The 22,930-nt window shown below is 35.0% G+C and overlaps 1 protein-coding gene across 1 annotated transcript; it reads right to left on the bottom strand.

Moving 5' to 3' along the window:
• On the bottom strand, positions 1–22,601 carry LOC108370692 (serine/threonine-protein kinase mig-15-like; the record flags this gene model as incomplete). Its single annotated transcript, XM_017626073.1, has 16 exons — positions 1–716; positions 789–863; positions 928–1,062; positions 1,141–1,290; positions 1,359–1,526; positions 1,588–1,743; positions 1,901–2,398; positions 5,531–5,659; positions 13,720–14,853; positions 16,390–16,555; positions 17,518–17,849; positions 20,903–20,923; positions 21,430–21,633; positions 21,708–22,117; positions 22,198–22,440; positions 22,527–22,601. Coding segments are annotated over 16 exons (4,070 nt in total), but the record flags the coding sequence as incomplete, so codon positions are not given.
• Positions 22,602–22,930: the final 329 nt, after the last annotated feature.

Genomic DNA, 22,930 nt, shown 5'->3' with positions numbered 1-22,930 from the left:
TAATTTGTTTTCTATAAATTTTTCAAAACACAACTTAATAATAGCATTTATTAAAATACAAGTTTTCAGCATGCTCACTATAATATTGCTTCCTCACTGCCTTTGCAAAATCAATTTCATGTATCCAGAGCATCATCATGCCTGCATAAGGATGTATGTATGTATGTATATACTTCAGTACCATATACTTCCAGTTTTCGTTATATTCCATATTAAATATCTGATATTTCGTCTCATTTCATCTTCCTGGTGTTGTAAATTTCTTCTTGCTCTGCTAATGCTTATAATACGGTTTTTAATTTCAGCAGTATTAAGCAGCAAATTAGCGTTTTATTTCATATTCATATTTCATCTGTCTCGTTTTTTTGGGTTTACTACATACTTTAATTTAAAATTCACTTATAATTACGAGAAACAAACTGTCGATTGCGTCGTAACCAATCAGCGCTTTTATTTGTTTCCACATTTCTACGCTCATTTTATAATCGTACGTTTCTACGTTGCGCATTTATCACTTCGAATCCCATGAATTCGCTGACTGATTACCAATTGGCCATACCTGGCTTGTTAAGTGTCATGAAGTATATTTGACACGATGAAGCACCTTTGGCACTGCTAAAGAACACCTTATCATTTCGTTCGCACAAGAATTTCAAGCGCTGAGCTTTTTTGTGCATAAACACACCATCCAAATGACCACTCTCAACCGAACGAATCTGCATAAAAAAACATTTATAAATATAGCACGCTTGATACTGCAATTGAATTATTGTATGTATTGTACTCACTTCTATTGCTTTGTTGCCCCAGCCCATGATTTGTCCAGTGCCGATGTAAGCCACCGATGTCGGCATTTCGCCCCACTAAAAAACAGTACACCGAATATAGGATTAAACAGAAATAAAATCGTAGTAGCCTAGTATGTACCTGCAATACAATGTTCTTTGAAACTCGCCCAACCGTATTTACATAGACACCTTCATTATCGTAGCAAAGCAATAGCTGCATGCCATTTGAATTTGGAAGCGCCACTATACAATGCGGAATGATTGCATCGTGAGTCTGCACAACAACAAAAGAGAAAAGGGAAAAATATTATTAAATAACGAACCGTGTATGGTTCACTTAAGGTTCACTTACATGTTTAGGAAGATAAATATCGTATACTTCAGCGGAGTCCAAATCGACCGCGTGGAAACCCTCTGCAGAGCCGTAAATCACTTTAAGACGCGATTGATCTTCTATGGTGAGATCTACTAGCAGCGGACGATGTTCCAAATCGCCGAAATTCTAAGAAACGAAATAAATTGTTAGTTAGTTCCTTCTCAAGTCTACAGGTATGGTATCAATGGACTTACCTTAAATGCCATAAATTTGTGGTATGGCTTAGGAGCCCATGCATAAATTTCAATTGAGTCTTTTAAAGCGATCACTAGGAACTTAATCCTTTCGTATTTGACAATCTTAAAATGCACAGCACCTTGTAAATCACCAACATTTATCCAACCGTTGCGACGCTCCACTTGCTGCATAAAGCAAATAAACTAACAAATTTGCCTTTTTAAAGTGAAATCTACTTTAACTTACATCAGAGAGTCCATCAGTTCGTAGGATTTTCGATTTCAACCATGATAAATAATATACGCGCACACGGTTCTTTTTTCCAGATATGGTTACCAAAATATTTTGACCTTCTAGCACCTCCATTTGCTGGAAACGACGACGCGAAATCAGTTGATAAACCTGATGAAATATACAAATATATAAAACACAAAATTAGGAGAATTATTTCAGCTCAGAACTATTGATTTGAAACTATACAAAAAATAGATATTTTCATTTTCAATTCGGTTTTTCGCTATTGAGAACTTAAAAAACCTTTAATAATCCCCCATCATACCTTTCCTTGTCCCGAGCGATCCAGTAACATTAGGCCATTTTCGGTGCCAATCAGTAGATTGACACCCCAAAGTGCCGCACAAAGAATCTCCGAATTGAAGCGTTTCTTATATTTACGTATCTCCGGTGTATCGCTGGTGGCTTCATGCGACGTTGGCGTCACATTGACGTTTATGTGCGATTCACGACGCGTCGGTCCTGAACCGCCAGCACCAAAACCGAATGTGAGGAAGCTACGCTGTTTCTGTTGCAGCGCATACGCGTGCGGCGGCAAATTGGCAGACGATGGCGGCGAAGAGATATTGGAAGAAGAAGAGGCAGATTTATGCAATAGATTAGTAATACTGCTTGTAGATCTAGTTTTGCTAATTGAATTCTTCGGACTATTCTGCCGCGACGACGACGACGACAATGAAATTGTCGACTGCGGTGAATTGTTCGAACCGATAAAAGACTTTGACGGTGTGGAATGCACGGATGAGTTGATGGCCGCTTGATACTGTAGACGGCAGGTAGGCCAACACATGCACGAATTTAGAGATGAAGGTTTTTATTTTTTTGTCAAAAAGAAAGAGAATAAAATTAAATTGTTAGTATTTTATTGATGTTAAAAAAAGTATTTAAGATGCTAATATGTTTTTGTATTTACACATAAGTGATGAGTTTTAACAGCTATATTTTATATTTAGAATGAAATATTCACCAGTCGTTTGTATGCACAACCAACATGACAGAAAGTGGGGAAACAAGTGTTATACATATTATAGAACTTATCACCAGCGGAAAAAAATAGTGTAACGTTGTAGTTAAAAAAGAAGAAATTTTGCAACTATCCTTTTCTTTGGAGAGATGGACAGATGTACTATAAAGCGACAATGATAATATGGATCCAAAATAAAAAATGGTATTGTGTTAGTTACAGATAAAACTATGTGGGCTATGTAGTAGCTGTAGAGATTATCGGGTGGTGTAGAAGCTGGAACTAAAGGTCAGAAGAAGATAGAATGTGGTAAGTCTTTCCCAGACGCCATGAAATCAGTGAGACAAAAGAAAATAGTTTCCGAAAATATTTGCAATTAATTTAGAAGCTAGATATGTGTGGGTAGAACGAACTATCAGTGAACAAAAAAAAATCTAATTATTATAACTAAGGTACTAAGTTGTATACGCGCCTATTTATGTAGATGTGTTATATCGTGTGTTAAATTTTAATCGAATGCGATGTATGTATGTTTGTAGCTGATTTCAATTTCAGAATTTCTAAATTTCAGGGACATTTATATTTTTCGGAATTTTCTGGGTGTTAGTACGGGGTGAAGCTCTTGGTTTAAGACATAAAAAACCTTGGCATCCTAAGAGGTTAGTCACAAATTATGACAATTAAATTAAAACAATTAAAAAATGTGAAGTGTATTTGAGGCATGAATTGGAGAGAAATTTAACACTTTTGTTAGTCATAATTTAGAACACGTCTCTTCAAAGTGGAGAACTAGATTTATATGTATTAAGAACGTTCTTGCTTAGATAACTGTTTCTAACATGCTACACAGACTATAACACGCATATGAAAGATAAAAAAAAATGCATATAAATGAGCATAGGACATTCGACTCTTGAAGGTCAATTGCGACGAGTTATATTTAAAATTTTCGTCGTTTCCAATCGAGGGAGACTCTAAAGAAACAAGGATTTTGTACATATGTATATGTTTTTCTAAGTTCAATTAAAAACTAAGCGAGGCAACTATGGAAAAAACACATGAATAAAATATTATACAAAAAAAGGTGTAATACAGGCGAGAGAAAAAAAATAAAAAATAAAATTCTTATACCAATACGTTAAAATAGCATGTAGAAAGGAAACATTTAGATTCTTGCGAGTGGTTTTCTTACTTATACGTTAAAAAATACTTTTTATTTGCATATACTATGTATGTACGTATGTATAAACATCATAGGATTTTTACAACAGACACTATCGACTTTGTTACTCATAATGTTATTTAGATATGTATATTTGCGAATGGTTGCTAATTTAGACTTGCAATTATTTTTTGTTTTTTGTTTTTGGTTTTATATTTTATTGGTTGTTGTGATTAAATACTTACTATTCGTTTTAATTGCAATTTGGCATTTTGATAATTTGTTAAAAATTTCGTTGTGGCCATCAGCTCAAACACAAACGTCGCGGAAAGACAAAGCACAATGAAGAAAAATTTTTATTTTGTTATAATCATAATAAAAAACTTTTATTTGTATCTGGTTGGTAAAAGAAAATCAATCTATCCATCATGCCAACAAAAATTATTCTAAACATTTTAGCTACGATTCGGATAACTCATAATCATCATCACCATCATCATCATCAGTGGCAGTATCATTATTAACGAAACATTGAGACTAAACTATTAAACAGGAATTGCAAATGCTCGGTGTTAACTACACTGAAATTCCTACAACTCAAAACAAACGAGACAAGGCGAGAAAGTTAATAGCTTATCCGAAATTGATCAGTGTTGGCAAGCAGGTCAGTTTGTTCTTTTCTAAATGTATATTGTTTTATTGTTGTTGTACTAATTTTGTTGATAATTGTTGTGGTTGTTGTTTGCTTGCTTGTTAATCGATATGTAAAACGTAAGTAAAGAGGTTTAGTTGTATGTATGTAGTTGTGATATGTAGCACTGGTCGCGCCAAACAAATGATTTTCATTGCCATCAACTCCTTGGTATTAGTCACGAATTAAGGAGATCTATTAATTTACGAGTATACTAAGTTGATATGGATTTCCACACCTGCACAATTACGTACATATTAGTAGCCAAATACAGACAAACAATTTAGTTCCAATGGATTTCTTTGGTAAGTATGTATGCAAGTAAATATAAGGCCAAACAAGGAAGGCAGCTTTAAATCATTAACTTTGCAGGCTTGATTCGATTTGATTTTCCATAACAAGAATTTAAAAAGCGCGCAAATATAATAATACGGAAAACAATTAGTGTTGCTCTATGTAATTTGCTTTATGCTACACTTGTACAACTTTTAAAAGCTTAACGGTCCATGTTAATGGGGTGAAATGATGCCAAACAGAGACCACATACAAAAATGAGTNTTTATGCTACACTTGTACAACTTTTAAAAGCTTAACGGTCCATGTTAATGGGGTGAAATGATGCCAAACAGAGACCACATACAAAAATGAGTGTGTTTTCCGCAAGCTGACTGCTTTCTTTCAGAATTGTGTGGCAAATATTTCAGCCATGCTTGCTTTTTAAAACTGTTAGATGCAAGCAGGTCTGACGTTGAAAGCTGAGCAAGTTGATGCTTTTCAAATTCATATGACTTGCTTACACGTACATAGTATGTATGTACATCTACATGAATATATACTCTCTTATCACAGTTAGGCAGATATGTATGTATGTATGTATATGTATGAAAACAACAAAACACAACTATATCTAACAACAATTGTAAATAAATTACAATAACTTAAAAGAAAATTCTAATGGACGGTTGTGACAAAAAATCAAAAATCTAATTTTAGATACGAATTTAAAAACTAATGACGGAAAACAAACAAAACGCATAAAAGAGCATAGAGCAAATTGAGTGTAAAACGTTTGACTCACCTCCTCACTCGATGATTTATCATGGCGTGGTGGTGTTGCCGGCGAGGCTTGACTAAGCAAATCGGGTAAAACGCTGCTTGTGCGAGTTCCGGGAGTGCCAAGACCGCTGCTATTTTCACTGCTACGATTCTGTATAAAGTTATTGGAGAAGAAATAGAGCGCAAAAAAAAGATTTAGTACTACTTAGACAGAGTCAATATCTATGTATATACAAACATATGTATGTATGAATAATTTTACATATACATAAATGCAATACAACACATACGAATACGGCTATAAGCACCGAATTCAAATCAATGAACCATACACAGATCCTGGCTGTGAAATGTATGTATGTATATGAATGCCAATGAGGTACAATTGTCAATACGTATAAACATATCGAGCCCTAACCGCCAAAACAGAAGGGCGTAGGAGACAAAATGTTCGATTTTCTGTTTTTGACAGAACGCGATTTCTTGCCACCATATGCACCAGCTGTCAAAAATTTCAAAGTCCTACGAAGTACCGTTACAAAGTTATAGCGAAAGAAATTTTTTGCTTAAGTGCTTAAGCACATTCTGTTTACATTCTTTTGTGCCCGCAGTGTCGATTAAGCCTTTTCTCCGTGAACAATTTTCATTGCAGAGCGGAATTGTTATATTTTTGTGTGCAAGTTTTGAATTGCCTATATTTTTCTTCCAAATATGGACGATTTACAAACGAAGTTAAATACATATATTTGTGGTAGATTAAGATTTTTAATGAAAAGGATGAACATATAAACATGGTGTTAAATACTTGGTTATTGCAGAGTTTAACTAAAGGTAAAGGCGCACCTCGTCTAATACAGCGACACCGATTTTTCTGAAGAGTTACTAGAAGAGGAAAACTCTGTGTTCGTTTCTTAAAAAAAAGGCTCATCCTCTGCCCTTTGATGCTTGGTCAGGGAAGATGGTTGCCCCGAAAAGCAGAAGGTTGCTTAAAATGACAATATTATGAAACGTGTGAGCTCGATAAGGAAAAGTAGGCAAAACGTGCACTTTTAGAGGGTTGATGGTAAAGCAGTGTTTGCATTGCTCAACTTTATATATTATCTTTTGGCTTAACCCCCACAATTGCGTGCTGTAGCCTTCTTTGTGACGGCAAAAAGGGCGCAAGCGACAAAATCACTTGTTTCATTAAATATGGGCAAATAAAACCACCAGTATTATATACCTAACATCAAACGTAACTTGTCCATTGACCTTAACGTTAGTATCTACAGCAATTACCGTGTTAATAAAAAAACGCCTACTGAAAAATTTTACTTTTTGTCGTTTACGCCCTTTTGGCTGCTAAGGCTCGATATGTATGTATGCACTTAGAAACGAAATTTTTACATAACAAATGTTTGTCTTATAAAATTTTCCAACATTTTGTTAATATGACTGAGCTGTCGCGCCAAATAACACCATTACTGTATGTATATTTATTTGTATTTTTTGTTAGCTAATTTTCAAAATTTTCTTAAAGCAAATAAGTAACATTGATTATAATATTTATGTTTTTTTTCACAAGATTTGATCTTAGCAGCAGGTAAATATCACATTTTCCAAATATATTTGTCTGCATTGATTGAGAAGTCTTTACTACATCGCGTGGTAAAAAGGGTCTGAAAACAATTTTGAAAAAAAATTTNAAATAGAGCGCAAAAAAAAGATTTAGTACTACTTAGACAGAGTCAATATCAATGTATGTATATACAAACATATGTATGTATGAATAATTTTACATATACATAAATGCAATACAACACATACGAGTACGGCTATAAGCACCGAATTCAAATCAATGAACCATACACAGATCCTGGCTGTGAAATGTACATATGTATGTATATGAATGCCAATGAGGTACAATTGTCAATACGTATAAACATATCGAGCCCTAACCGCCAAAAAGGGCGTAGGAGACAAAATGTTCGATTTTCTGTTTTTGACAGAACGCGATTTCTTGCCACCATATGCACCAGCTGTCAAAATTTCAAAGTCCTACAAAGTACCGTTACAAAGTTATAGCGAAAGAAATTTTGGCTTAAGTGCTTAATGGTATTCTGTTTACATTCTTTTGTGCCCGCAGTGTCGGTTAAGCCTTTTCTCCGTGAACAATTTTCATTGCAGAGGGGAATTGTTATATTTTTGTGTGCAAGTTTTGAATTGTCTCTATTTTTCTTCCAAATATGGAAGATTTACAAACGAAGTTAAATACATATATTTGTGGTAGATTAAGATTTTTAATGAAAAGGATGAACATATAATAATGGTGTTAAAATACTTGGTTATTGCAGAGCTTAACTAAAGGTAAAGGCACACCTCGTCCCATACAGCGACACCGATTTTTCTGAAGAGTTACTAGAAGAGGAAAATTCTATGTTCTTTTCTTAAAAAAAAACTCATCCTCTGCCCTTTGATGCTTGGTCAGGGTCAGGGGAGACGGTTGCCCTGAAAAGCAGAAGGTTGCTTAAAATGACAAGGAAAAGTAGGCAAAACACGCACTTTTACAGGGTTGAGTGTAAAGCAGTGTTTGCATTGCTCAACTTTATACTTTACACAAATTTTACTTTTTGTCGCTTACGCCCTTTTGGCGGCTAGGACTCTATATGTATGTATGCACTTAGAAACGAAAATTAATGAAATTTTTACATAACAAATGTTTGTCTTATAAAATTTTCCACCATCTAGTTAATATGACTGAGCTGTCGCTCCAAATAACACCATTAATATATGTATATTTATTTGTATTTTTTGTTAGCTAATTTTCAAAATTTTCTTAAAGCAAATAAGTAACATTGATTATAATATTTATGTTTTTTTTTGACAAGATTTGATCTTAGCAGCAGGTAAATATCACATTTTCCAAATACATATATTTGTCTGCATTGATTGAGAAGTCTTTACTATATCGCGTGGTAAAAAGGGTCTGAAAACAATTTTGGAAAAAAAAATTANTTTTCCAAATATATTTGTCTGCATTGATTGAGAAGTCTTTACTACATCGCGTGGTAAAAAGGGTCTGAAAACAATTTTGAAAAAAAATTTATTTCATATAAAATAATTTATCTTTTGATAAGTTTTATGCGCGATCCAGCAGATGTAGCAAAACACGCAAAATCGGAGATTATGAGCTCTCAGCATAGGGTTAAGCTGGTTGAGAAATAACCAAGAGACGACATAACCAAAGTTCCATATATGTAGTATATATACATAAATAGGCAGATATTCACCACAACCAGCAAAAGTCAGAGTTTCGATTTTACTTTGATTTACCGAAACCTCATCAGCATTCAGAGACAACATAGATCATNCGATCCAGCAGATGTAGCAAAACACGCAAAATCGGAGATTATGAGCTCTCAGCATAGGGTTAAGCTGGTTTAGAAACAACCAAGAGACGACATAACCAAAGTTCCATATATGTAGTATATATACATAGACAGATATTCACCACAGCCAACAAAAGTCAGAGTTTCGATTTTATTTTGATTTACCGAAACCTCATCAGCATTCAGAGACAACATTACAGAGACCAATTAAAAAACCTATCGCTAACTATCGACAGCAAAGAATAAAAATAGTACATATATGTAAGTATTGCGTAAATAAGGTTAAGCTAAATTAAGCGGATGGTTAGATCTTAATGGAAAGGACAAAAAGCATGTTAGCGTTTACGGAATATGCAGAGAATGGATACTTAGTGCATTCGTTCTTTGTGAGGTTATGATGTTGGGTTAAGATGGTAATAAATTTTGAATTTTGAGTATTTGTACGATATGAGGCCCTGAGAACCAAAATAGCCTACCTGCAAGAACATTAAGGATTATGAGACAATATAATAGATGTTTTTATATCACTTTCTGCAAACGCAGCAATAGAGCTGGAGAACCATCGATGGTACTATCGATAGTTTAGTTTTTCCGTGACTATCGATGGTTTTAAGTCACTATCGATAGTTAAGTTGTTGAAAATTCCGCCGGCACTAACTCACACAAACGGTTTTATTTTGCAGGCATCTTTGCCAAACCGTAAGGTGATTTCTATATAAATAATTTCTTTAACATTTTTAATTAAAATGTGTGTGGAATCTTTGTTCTGCACTACAAATTGTCGGACGGTAAGAATTTCTTTTTGCATGAAATAGTGGACAGTTAAAGTGATTAAAATTGAACATTGTGGATACATGAGTTAGAAACATAAGTAGTGGTAATTTCTGCTACTTTCTGTACTTAACTAAATATTTGTATTTTTCGGATTATGGTACTATTAAAGTAAATGAGCGATATGTAAGTGTTTTTTTTTATTAATTAATAATTGACACTTTATTTGTTTATTTGTTTTTTTTTTTTTGTAAAATAGCAAATAATTGAAGCTTGAAATAAAGTTCCTTTATTCTGTAAAATTGAATTAAATTTAAACGATACTATCGCGATAGTATCGATAGTCATTCCGAAATACAACAAAACTATCGATGGTGCGACTATCGATAGTTCTCCAGCTCTACGCAGCAATACCGGAAATTTTTCAATGCAATTCGCTGTCAAATTCAAAAAAAAAAAGCTTTGTTTCTTAACAGATAATTATCACAAATTATCACTAATTTCTGCTGGAAAGCGTTTCTTAACCCAAAAAACTAGCAGAAACNGCTATCAAAAGGGACAAACAAAAAGTGCCAAATATTTTCAATAGTAAAATACATCGATCAGCTGTTTACTTGCTAGTTTTTGCTAGTTTTGCGTTTCTTTACTTTTTCGTTATTTCGCTCTCTGTGAGCGTAATTCTCTCAATTTTCCAATTCTTCTCCTTCCTGATAATTATCTGCTAGAAAAGAAAAGAAACAAAGCCATTTGTTGCGTCCGATAAAAAATTAGCCATTTCCCAATCAAAAAAGTTAATGAACAGAAAATTAGAAAATTACTTGCAAAAAGAAAACAAGTCAGCTGACTTTGTTGATGTTTTGTTTAGGATTGTCCCTCACAGAGTAAGAGAAGATTCTATCTCAAGTAGAGAAACTTGCAAATTTCTGCACGAACGCGAATTTGCAGGAATTTGCAAGTTTCACTGCCAGCTGGTGTCCACGGTAGCATTTCAAACATACAAATATTTTATGGAATTTTTAAAATTTTTCACGTGGGCAAAAGACCATTCCTGTTAGTCTGACTTTTTTTAAACATACGTTTCAAGTTCTTTTTCGCAGTAATTGTCGGGTTTCCAAATCGACTCTGGTTGCGCTTGCATTACGATTACGAATACAGTTTTTTTCAGCTGAATACATTTTAAATCATTAGAATTAACTAAATTAATTAAGTACCCGAGTATTTACTTAAATTTTTCATTAGAAAATGGCTCAAGTTTAGAATTTTTTAAATTTATCGAACTTGTTTATTCAAATTATCGTCGACAAAAATATAATCATGTGTCCCAATCATATATTTTATTGTAAGTTTTGCTGGAACAATTATCTCTAAAAGAACTGTCGCTTTGCGCTCTCAGTTTTTGACTGATGGATAATTGTTTAGTTAGTACGCGATTTGAACAAAAATCATGATAATGCGTACACATTTTTTTGCTCAACGAACAGAACTTGTTTAAGCAAACAGAAATTTATAGTGCCGTCTTGGAAGAACAGGCGAAAGTTTCTGGTAGTACGGATCCTAAAGTCATATAGTAGGCTCTCAAAAATCATACAGAATACCAAAGTGCAAAAAACAAAACTTCTTTATTTGCATAAGTTGCAATCATATGCTTTCTTGATGGATAATGGCGTCTCTATTGCATCGAACTATCAATTTTGTGCGATGGATAATTTTTTGGCGCTATCGCACTCCTACTTGTAAAACTTAGTAGTAATAGCAATTACGAATTTTTGTGTTGTCAAACACAATGATTACACTTCCCCGCATTTTAGGTGACATATCTGATTCGCGTGGCCTCATATTATAATGAAAATTTATAAAATTAGTAAATGGGAACAAACTAAAGTGCGAGTACATACAAACATCAATCCTGTATTTGTGAAAGGTCTTATTTTAAGTTGACAACACTACGCCCAAATATTCTTTCCGAAGAGCCATTTAAATAAAACTGATTTAGGTTTCACGTATTTAAACAGCTCTATGCTGCACTCTTCAAATTAATTCGTGGACGGACGTGTTACCGTTATTACCGTACAAAAAACGAGAACAAATGGTGGAGGCTCTTTTTTAGCGTAAATTCTTTTGGGTGGTGCAAATCAAAAGCAAGCTACTAACATAATATGTTAAAAAAGCCAAAATAAAATTAGATTTTGAGAAGAAATAAAGCGGCATGCGTGACAGGTCCAATCCGACGATCCAATCTTTCTTTGGAAAACAAGGAACATGAAGTAAATGAACTGCGGCCAAACTGCGGGCAACCCACTCATTGGAACCATATAAATATTTGCTTATGCATATTTCCTGTGTCTAAACTTCGATAGAATGATTGAGACGTCGGTCGGCCTATAGGCTATCGAAATTAAGCGCAGGCATCGTAGAAGAGCACAAGCTGTTTTATGATCTGTCCGTGTTCAGAAATGCATCAAGCCAAAGCTTTAGTCAGGTATTCCCACTCCAAATCATAGTTTAGACATACAAGAGACTGGTGCTTTGGCTTGATGCATTTCTGAACACAGCCTGTACAAAATCTTCCATGCATATGTATGTATGTTTGCAAAATATGCGAATTGAAAATAGTCATTCATATTAGCGAAAATGTTTCACAAAAAAATTATCATTCACAACATAAATGTACATAAAACATACAATTTATTAATCAAGATACTGAAATAACATACCATACGAACATTGTAAATACATACAAATAAGCGTGCAATTCGCGGCATTTTTTTTTTTTTAAATTTTAATTGGTGATTTTTGATTTATATATATTGTAATGAAATTTGCATCCAATGAAAAATGTTATTTACTTTCAAAATAAATGCATTTGCTTACTTACTTAAAATTAGTATTGGAATTACTGTGGTAGTACTTAGTAGGCGTTAAAGCGGCTTTCGCAAGCAATATGAGTATTGTTTAACTTATACATAGTTAGCAGTTACTTATGTACAAATAGGGTATGCCATGTGATTAGCTGGTTAATTTCGCTCATCGTCTCAGCAATCAAATATGTTTAAATAATCGTTATTTTCCTTAATTATTTAGCTAAAAAAAAATAAATATGTTTATTTACACCATCCGATTTTCCGTATGAACTGAGTTAGCGATCTGATTTCCTCTGAATTTAAGATTTTCAGAAAGTGGGTTTTTTAATTCCTCTGATTTGATTTTTTAAATTGCAAATTTTATTATAATGCCAGCTTTGATCTGAGATTAATTTTCTGAAGTGTTCTTTTATTTTAAATACAGCATCGACTTAACGACATAAATATTTACTGTGTTTTCGAAGTTCGAATACAACAGAAATTTAACTCCAAGCCGAGATGTAAATAAAAACATTGTAAACCCTCGTTGTAAAAACAAAATCTATTGGTTAACTAACAAAACTAAATAATAATCCCCGAGACAGGCATAGCGTTAAGTAATAAATTAATATACAAAAATTATATTGCAAACCACATCCATAAAAAGCATATAAAGCACAAATAATTACAGATAAAAAACTTAGTATGAATGATTAGGTAAATGAATAAACGAAATTATGATTAAAAGCAAACTGGCAAAATGATGTTCTCATTTAGCATAGAGACGAGAAGATTAAAATACGCAGAGAGATAAGTAGCGAGGAGAGGCGAAGCTGGAGAACACATACATACGTATGTATGTATGTACGTGTAAAAGCTTAAAAGATGTTCGGATATTTTAAATTCATACAGAAATACCAGTCAACTTGTAATGCACGCAATTATACTAGTGATTCATATTAGTTAGAATGAATGGTACAGTGGATAATTACTTTAGTTTCATGGTTAAATGAGGTATACTGAAGAGTTAGGCTTGAGTTTCACTCTGGTTTTTTTTTCGACCGTTATGAGTACAAGTTGGTTATTTTCAAAACTGCCATAAGTGGACAATAGACAGATGAAAGACTGGTGTGTTTTAGATTTAGTTTAAATTAAACGCTTTTCAACATTTTCGAACAATGTTTCAAATTGTATGAATGTCTGTATATATGTGTGTGTTTATGTGTGTTTACCTGCTGCTGTAGTAGTTGTTGCGCCAGGAATGACTGCTGTCTAGCTGCGGAGTTTTGCAAAACAATTACCGATTCAGTCTTTTCGCGTCTGGGCCGTAGGAAATCTAATTTACACGGTGTTAAGTTACTAGTCCAGCTCGCCTTAGTTTGAGGCTGCACCGCCGCTATGGCTGGCGCTTTAGCTTTGTTGGATGCTGCACTTGAAGTGCTGCTCATTGGCATTGGCATTGGCGTCGCTTGCTGTTGCTGCTCTGTTGGCAGCTGCTGCTTGGCAGCATTGGAAGCACTAGTGGCTGTTGTTGTTGTTGTTGTGGAAGTAGTAGTAACACCGCATGTACTCTTTTCCTTTGGCTTAATGTCGGAGACTGCCGCAGTCTCACCCTTGTTACTGTACATGCTGCTGCGCGGGAGCATAACGCTAGCACGCTGAGCTTGCACCAATTGTGGCGAGCTTAGGTTGTTGCTATTACTCAGTACCGCCGAGTAGCGCTTCATCTGCGGAAAGAAGTCTGAGTTCTCACGCCTAAAGCTGCGCATGAAATTCGGCAGTTTCGAGTCCGACTCCTGTCGTTTATGCACTTGCTGTTGGGGTTGTGCCTTTTGTGGGCTGGCGGCGCTGGCAGCGACCGCGTTACTACTACTCGTACTGGCACGGTTCGAGGCACTTGACTTTTCTGCGCTTGCGCTACTAGTGTTCGCACTGCTATTGTTGCTGCTGCTGCTGCTGCTGCCGCCGCTGCTGCTGCTGTGGCCTGACCGGGCCAGCTGTTGTTTTTGTGGTGTATCTTTGGTTCCTTTTAGAGGCTGGAAGCCTTGTGGCACGGGTGGTGGCTGCTGTTGCTGTGGTGGTGGCTGCTGTTTTGTAGTGGGTGAATGGTGATGCGAATTACGGCGCGACATTTCTGAAATACTGCTGCGGTGCAACTTTTGCTCAGCCTTCAGCGTGCTCGAATTGGATATTGCAGCGGCGCTACTGTTACCGTTGCCATTAGCATTACCATTACCACCGCCTTCGCGGTTCGGGAAGAATTTTTCAATATCCCATTCGCGCATGAGTACAACTTCATCTCTGGACGGACGATTGGCACAAGTTGTGGAGGCAGACTTTTGGATTTTGTTTTGATTTTCGAGTTTCTGTGTGAAATTTCAGTTGTGGCACATAAAATCTCATTCTCAACGACTTAAGAAAGACTGATGAAATATAGCGAAAGATAGTGGGGGATCGGAAATGGGAGTGGGGGGGATCGAATTGGTTGAGTTTTGCAAACCTTTTCATGAATTTTTGCTTTTTTAGTTACCTAGTTTAGTTTTTCTTTTTTCACTCATTGGAAGAAATGGAAATGTATTTTTTGCATTCGATTGTTATTTGCAATGGAATGATGAAATCAAGTATTGATGTACATATGTATGTAAATAATTACATACCGAGTATTTACAGAGAAGTGTGTGCTTACGCTTTTATACGAGCAATGTACTATGTACATATGTATGTATATAGATATGCATATGCGTGCATTAAATATTTATGCATTTAGGATTATATCTGTAATGGTGCGTTTTTGGCACACACAATTACAATCATCGGCGTTCATTGGCAATTTCAACACATATGTATCTCTCAGTACAATAATAAGATTAAGAAGTTAACGAAAAATTGTTTAGTTACTTTGCGCCGATTTCTATACAGGTTTGGTTGAAGGAATGCAATTAATAAAACAGTAAATAACAGATAAGTTTAGTGTAAACAGAAGAAATGCAAAGTTAAAATAAAAAAAAATATATGGTTTTCAAAGTAAAATTCACGAAAAATATTTGCAGTTTGAAAAATGCGTGTATATGTATGTAAATTAGGCAGACACTGCAGAGCTTTCCCATTGCGTACGTGAAAGCAGCAATAGGTTCACTTGCATTCGAAAATTAATTATAATTTCAAGTGTAAGGTATGTATGTATATGATTGAAGGCATTAAAATCAATTAAAATATTACAACTAATTACAAACTATAATAAAAGAATTTGTTAAACAGAAAATTCATATATGTATTTACGCATTTATAAAGAAGGTGTGAAACGTCTACGGTACGTTTAGGACGCGGCAGCGCACGCGTTGGGTCAGTTGCTTGCAACAAAAAAAAAAAATTGGATTTATCTTACAATTTTACAGTAAGAACCACAACCACTTGTTTATTGCTTTTTTGTTGTGAAATTTTAAAATTAATATATACGAATAGTCAATTATAAATTGTATATTAGGGGTCTTCGGCAAACGTTGTTGTTGTTGTTGTTATTAATCAGTAAATATGTACTATCACAGTTTACACACCATCAACCCTAAAGCGATTTAAATACCTTAAAATAATTGAATAATTTACAATAATAATTACAATAATAACAAATTGGGTTTAGTTGAAAGCTCAGCTTAAAGTTCACAGCGGTTTGCTTTTTAACTTAACTCTTTCATAGAACCTATCTCCGCAAGCAATTTTCAATTTTGATCTTTTTTTTTATTCAATTTTCATCAAACTTTTCAATTCAAAAAATCACCAATTTTTTTCTATTTTAAGGCCAACTAAAAATTTCCCATTGCTTTAACTTACTTATTTATAAACTAACCATAACAATAACATAACATAACATATTCAAAATCGCATGCGTTTGGTTTCTCACTTACCCTCTTCATGATCAATGTGCGATCGCCAGCCTGATCATCGTCATCCGGTGTGGGTGGCAATGGACGATTGGGTGGTCCGCCTCCGCTGTTGCTGCCATGACTGATGGGAGTGGTCGTCGTGTCCTCGGAGACGGGTCCAAGGCCAGGCCTATATGAAAATTCAGGACTGTACCATAAAAAAAATACACAAAAACAAAAGAGCAGGGAGCGAAACGGGGGTAAATGAAATGCGATGATTGCGAAAAGAAAATGGCGGCGCAAAATCATTAAATCAAAGAAAAGAAAATGATTTCAAGAATGACGAAGAGGAAATAGAAGAAGAATGACAAAATGTTTATTAGTTTGAAATGCAAATGTGTTCCGTGATATCGAATGTGTAATATGTGGGTAAATGCATAGATATTTATGTAAATCCCACCAGCAAAAATAGTAATAGGTTGCGGGGCACAAAAAAAACAAAATTGCTTTAAATTAAATTCTAGTCAATCTAAATCTGACAAACATTGATATGTATATATGAAGTTGGCCTCCCGTGCATAAAAATCTATATAAATGGGTAGACGTTAGTTATACAGTGACTCAAACAAATGACCACGCGTTGATTTTCTTCAAATATTGGTAATGTTTTTCGAGACAATTTTGTTATGTTTGTTATTTTTATACAAAAATATAGTCTAAGCTTTAACCAAAACCATGTAAATCACAGTTTCAAACTTTATACAAAATTTAGGAAAATTCAACAAATTTTCAACATTTTATTCTGAATTTTTAAAAAATTTTTGGGCATGGAGTTTTATAGCCCATACAATTTTAGTCTAATGAAGTGCAAATTTGAAACGGCTAAAAATCGCGCTGATTTTTTTGATTTTTTTTTTTTTGTGACGGTGAATCTCGGGTCTACATTTTGTCTACGCGAGCCCGACTTGATAAATGGCATCTGAATTGACTGGTCCGAAAAAGATTTATAAAATGGTATTTACATAAAATTTTTCGACTTATAACCTATATTATATGTATCTTATTATTTTTTTATGAATTTGGATGTTCAAAGAGCATGAAAGTCACTATGTATTAATGGAGGTTGATTTATTTAGATGCTCTCGTAATCGGTTAGTATTTGCTACTTACAGTGGTTTCGGTGGATCACTGGCCAACAGGGTGCCATCATTGCGTCCACGTTCGTTGGGTTCATCGGGCTCACTATCCGTATCGCTGCTATCCAAGGGATCTAATGGATTTATTGGTTGCGCATGATGATGATTGTTCGATATCGGCGGTACAGCTGGTGCCGATTTCATCTGCGATGCCGCAGGTGGCACCGATTGGCGATTGTTACGTGGTGGCGCCTCTGGTTGTGGCTGTTGCTGTAATTGCGATTGCGGCTGGCCGAAAGCGGTCTGCGGCTGGGGCTGTTGAGAGACGCCCAATTCATTAAGTTGTGCTGCTATCATGTCCAAATCCTATTTTTTTTTCATTTGTATTGTGGATATAGGTATATGGTGGTGCAGATATTTTGGTTTTCAAGGAGGTGGTGGTGTTGTGATGTGGTAGTATATATTTTTTGGAGGATTTTCAGTACGATTACGATTGTTGACGTGTACGGTTGTGTTTTTTTACGGTGTTGACAAGTCAATTTACCAATTAAATTGATAGATTTAAGTTTTGGTGAAAAAATTGTGAAAAATAGTAAAAGTAGAATTAGAGTGGTTATCAAATAGTACTTCACTATACTCAGTATATCTTTGGATGCAGTTACAAGCAACAATAAAAAAATAAATAAAAGGAGGATAAAGCTGAATAAAAAAGCAACGCAATGATTTAGATAATTTTAGTTTAAATAATTATTAACTTTTTGTTAGAAATATCGATGTATGTACATGCTATACTGATTTTAGTTTTTATTTGTTATGACAAAAAGAAAAAATGTTGCACGAATCCAGTATTTACTAATCAAAAGATAGTGCATTTTTAAATCGTATTTAAACTTTATATTCTGGTTCTGAATTGATAAGTCATAGATAAGAAATGGACCTGGAACCATTTTGCCGGACTTCAGTTGGGTTTGGTGGTTTTTAAAAATATAAAATTTGTATCTAAAAGTTACTCAGTAAATAGGGAGTATGATGTTGAATAAATAGTTTATAAAAATCATTGCTCTGACCCGCATCTTGAAGCTCTCGAATGTCTTTAGCGCTTCAGGCAACACTTGAAATTTAATGGCTAAATTGAATTGCAGCAATTACACTGGATCACAAATTTTAATTTTGATTTTGTTCTCCAGACGCCACTATCCAATTTGTATGTAAAATCGCTCGCTGATTCCGAAAATCGAGTTATTTTTTTTTTGTATGGATACGTTTTCGAGATATTTGCAATTTGCCGTTATTCAGCTTCAGGTTCCAATTAATCAGGTATATCTTACGAACCAATCAAATAATCGTAATACGAGGTACGACAAATGATAGATAATAAAATTCTCCATAAACCGTATATAGATTACTTTTCGATAGCCCTGATAGTTTCTGAGAAATTAATTAATCATTCCAGATTTTTTGTTTTTTTTTTATGGAAAAATGCGAAAAATTCAAACTTTAACAGGGGAAAAAGTCAAAAAATAACAGTTTCTGTGTAAATAATTTACACTTGCGTTAAAGTCTGTTCCTTTAGAAAAAAACTAAGATACCAATGAAGAAAATCGATATATAAATAACAAAATAATGATTGGTCAAATGAAAATGCGCAAGGATTTTTTGTATGAAATATCAGCAGAAAAGAATGTTGCGCATACGCCACGTACACCTGAGTAGGTAGTGTTTGCATCGAAAACAAGAGGCGTCAGAAATGATTAATTAATTTCTCAGAAACTATCAGGGCTATGGGAAAATGTTATATGTATATACAGTTTATGGAGAATTTCATTTGCTTTCATTTCCTGTACCTCGTATTACGATTATTCAATTGGTTCGTAAGATATGCGTGATTAAGTGAAGCCACTATTTTTTAAAGCTGAGTAACGGTAAATTGCAAATATCTCGAAAAGTTATTCATACAAAAAAAAATGATCCCGATTTTCGGAAACACCGAGGAATTCTACATGGGAACTGGATAGGGGCATCCATAGAACATTTATGCTGTAAATCAGTGTTATCAACATACTGCCATTAGCAATAAAATGCATATACATACTATATATACATATGTCGAAAACGAAGCTCTTTTCACAGTAATTTTCCCATATCGATTTTTTTCTTTTTTAATAAAACGTAAGAAACTTTTTAATGAAACGAAAATAAAATGGTAGACTAAAAAATGGGCCGTTTGGGTTGAAAGTAGCATAATGCATTTCCACCTCTTGTGCTTAGGTGGTGTTACATCCAACTGAATGCATTTGTAAGTCGTTCTACCATCACCTTACCTTTACCTGATTAAGTTGAATAACAGAGGTAAATGATCACTGAAGGCTTATGCAATAAGCTTACTCTAATTAGCAGAGAGCTGAAAATTGGTAGTAATTTTGGTAACATCATTATAAATGAAATGTGAAAAGTCCCTATCGATCCGACAACTGCCAAACAAATACATTCAAGTCCAAAGGTCCCATATATATGGGTATTTTGCATTTTTCAGTCAAACGGTAAGTTTTATGATAAAAATAGGTAGATCATGCGATTCCCTACAAAAATTGTTCTGACATTTTTGCTCTCATGAATCACCATTTCTGAGATAGAGCGATTCAAAATTTTAGTAAAAGTTTGAACTACATACATACTAATGAAATGAGTAAATTTGTATGAAAACCTTTATTTGTATGTAATTTTAAATTTTTTGTTTATTCCGCTCTATGCGAGTTATTGTGAGCTTGAATAACTTGTCCTGACTATGTTTCATTTCCTGACTAACAGCAACCATTTTAAAATACAGTGTGGATATTATACTTTGAAAGCAGCGCGCATATTTTTCTTTGTAAATTAATCGTCTACTGCGTATGAATTGAAATCATTTACGAATACGCTCTATCAGAAGGAGGTAACCACTCTAATAATCTACTAATACTAAGCATTAAATGTGTTAGGTTTTTTCGTGCAGCACTACAGCAGTAAATATGTATGTAGATTAAAGGGTTAATGAGTGAAAGCAACATTTTTTGTGGCACCTCCGATTAACGGCCATACATTTGATACAGAGTAAGTGCGACCGCGTCTGGGAAAAGGATGTTAGCAATCAAAGAATCGACATTTGGTTTATGAAATAGTTTGAAGGTCTTCAAAATGCAATCCGAATAGTCCCGGACGAAAAATAATTATTGGTCGATAACACGCTTTTAGCAGACGCGGTCACATAAAATCGTAAATAGAAACGTTTCCGGTTACAGTTAAATTACGAATAATTTAAAAAATAAAAGAACTTCAATATTACAAGAATGCATACACAAGATGTCATTAAATGTAAGAAGTGTGTGTATTGTGCGAGTGCATGTTTCGTATATGAATAAAACGAAAGTGGGGAAACATACCTCAGGTCTCCTTGGTGGCAACTGTTTAGTTTGTTTCATGATGAACATGATGGTAATGAGATACGAGTGTTCGTTGTGTTCATAGTTTTCATGTGGAGTGTGTTGTATGAGTTTCCAATGTTGCGGAGATAATGAGTTTGGGCATCGTTGCATGTAGAGGACGGACGGGCGGGCGGGCAACAAACATTTAATGTGTGGATACCAACCAAGACAATTATTTGTATTATTGGTTTTATATTCCGTATCCAAAGCAAACAAAACAAACATGTATGACGGGGACAACGGAAAACATGAAAATAAAAATTCAAACGTAATTCAAAAACAATATCACTCAGTGCCATACTTTGGAAATCACTATTTACAGGATATATATATATATATATTGTATTAACGTTAAAAATAATATTTCTGATATTTATAAGCTTTTTGGGTATCTAAATTTAACAGCAACAACTATATATTATACTGGCATATGAGTATTTTTCGAGAACAATATATAAAAGCGCACTACACAAATCTATACGTACCGATGGCTTGAAATTGTTTTGCGAATTGCGCTGCTGTTGCTGTGGCGTTTGAGCAGAGGGTTCCGAACTTTTCGGGGTCGGTGGCAACGGGCGATTGGCATGTGGTGGATTTGCAACTGGTGGATCGGGCACCACAATTACGCGCTGGGGCAATGCTGGGCGCGATGGTGGCCCTGGTTCTTCGATTTGTTGCCTTTGTTCGCGCTGCAATTATTATTTTTTTTTTTCGAATATGTATGTAGTAATCTTCTATATCTATAACTTATAATTCTACGTACTGTTTGTGGCTTCTGGTTGCGGTTAGCCTGCGGTTGCTGCACTTGAGCCTGAGCCTGAGCCTGGGCCTGTGCCTGGGCTTGTGCGGCTGCAGCAGCCGCTGCAATTTGTTGTTGCTGCTGTTGCTCGGCAGCGATGCGTCCCTCCTGTATCTGTTGGAAGTTGCGGCGCAAGGTATCACCGCCTGGTGCCTGTATGATGGAGCTTGGTTCGCCAGCAATCTGCGGCTCATCGTCATCATTGTCCGAACCGGAATAATGAAAGTCGTCACGATCCTTCTCTTGCTTTCGCTTTTTGCAACGATCGATATGATCTTTCAATTGTATCCGCACCTGGCGATCTGTGGGCTGATCCTTAATAAATGCGTGCTTTAATAATTGCTCTGTGTAAGGCCGCTGATGGTAGTCTTTCACTATGCATTTTCAATGGAATAAACGCCAAAATATATTCTCTATACTAATTTAACAATCATATTAGTTGCTGATCACTTACCAAGCACTGTGTCAATAAATCCGTGGAATTTCTTTGACCACTTTTTCGATTTTAGACGTGGCGGTGAATTGCGTGGAATCAAGAATAGTGCACGCATCGGATGCAGATCACACAAAGGCGGCTGAGATTCGGCCATTTCCAGTGCAGTTATACCCAACGACCACAAATCTGAACGGTTATCGTACGTGGCCTCCGGATTTTCATCACAGGCAATCACTTCCGGTGCCATCCAATATGGAGTGCCTGCATAAAAAAAAAAAACAGCAAACAATTTTAACATATAATTTTATGTAGTATATGTATCTATGTTTTGTTGTTTGAGTACGCACCTATGAATGTATTGCGTCTACCTATCGTGCGATCCAGCTGTGCTGACACACCAAAATCCACCAANTTAGGTACCTCTGTCTAAATTAATTAAAAACTAAGCTTTAAATATGTAATGCGAGCTATAATTTGTTTTACTCAAACGTTTCCAAAGGTGTAGCCCGAAATGTGGTTACACAGGGCCTAAGACCAAACTTTCAATAAAGAATGAAAGGACTGAAGCCAGGAACTGCTGCTCTTAGCGCAACAACTGCAATGAGTTCCCGCCGAATGGAGGCCCTGAACGTTCTGCACGACTTAATAACAATCATAAAATATTTTGGCGCTTACACTGTTGTTAAGTGTTTGGCCGAGCTTATCTTCCAATTTGTGGTGTGCGTCTTGATGATCTTACACAAATGAAGGG

Source organism: Rhagoletis zephyria, unplaced genomic scaffold, assembly GCF_001687245.7.
Source record: "Rhagoletis zephyria isolate East Lansing unplaced genomic scaffold, Rhagoletis_zephyria_1.1 Rzeph_scaffold_04406, whole genome shotgun sequence".
Taxonomy (NCBI): domain Eukaryota; kingdom Metazoa; phylum Arthropoda; class Insecta; order Diptera; family Tephritidae; genus Rhagoletis; species Rhagoletis zephyria.
Note: the sequence above shows the minus strand (reverse complement) of the source record. Positions and strands in the feature narration are given on the sequence as shown.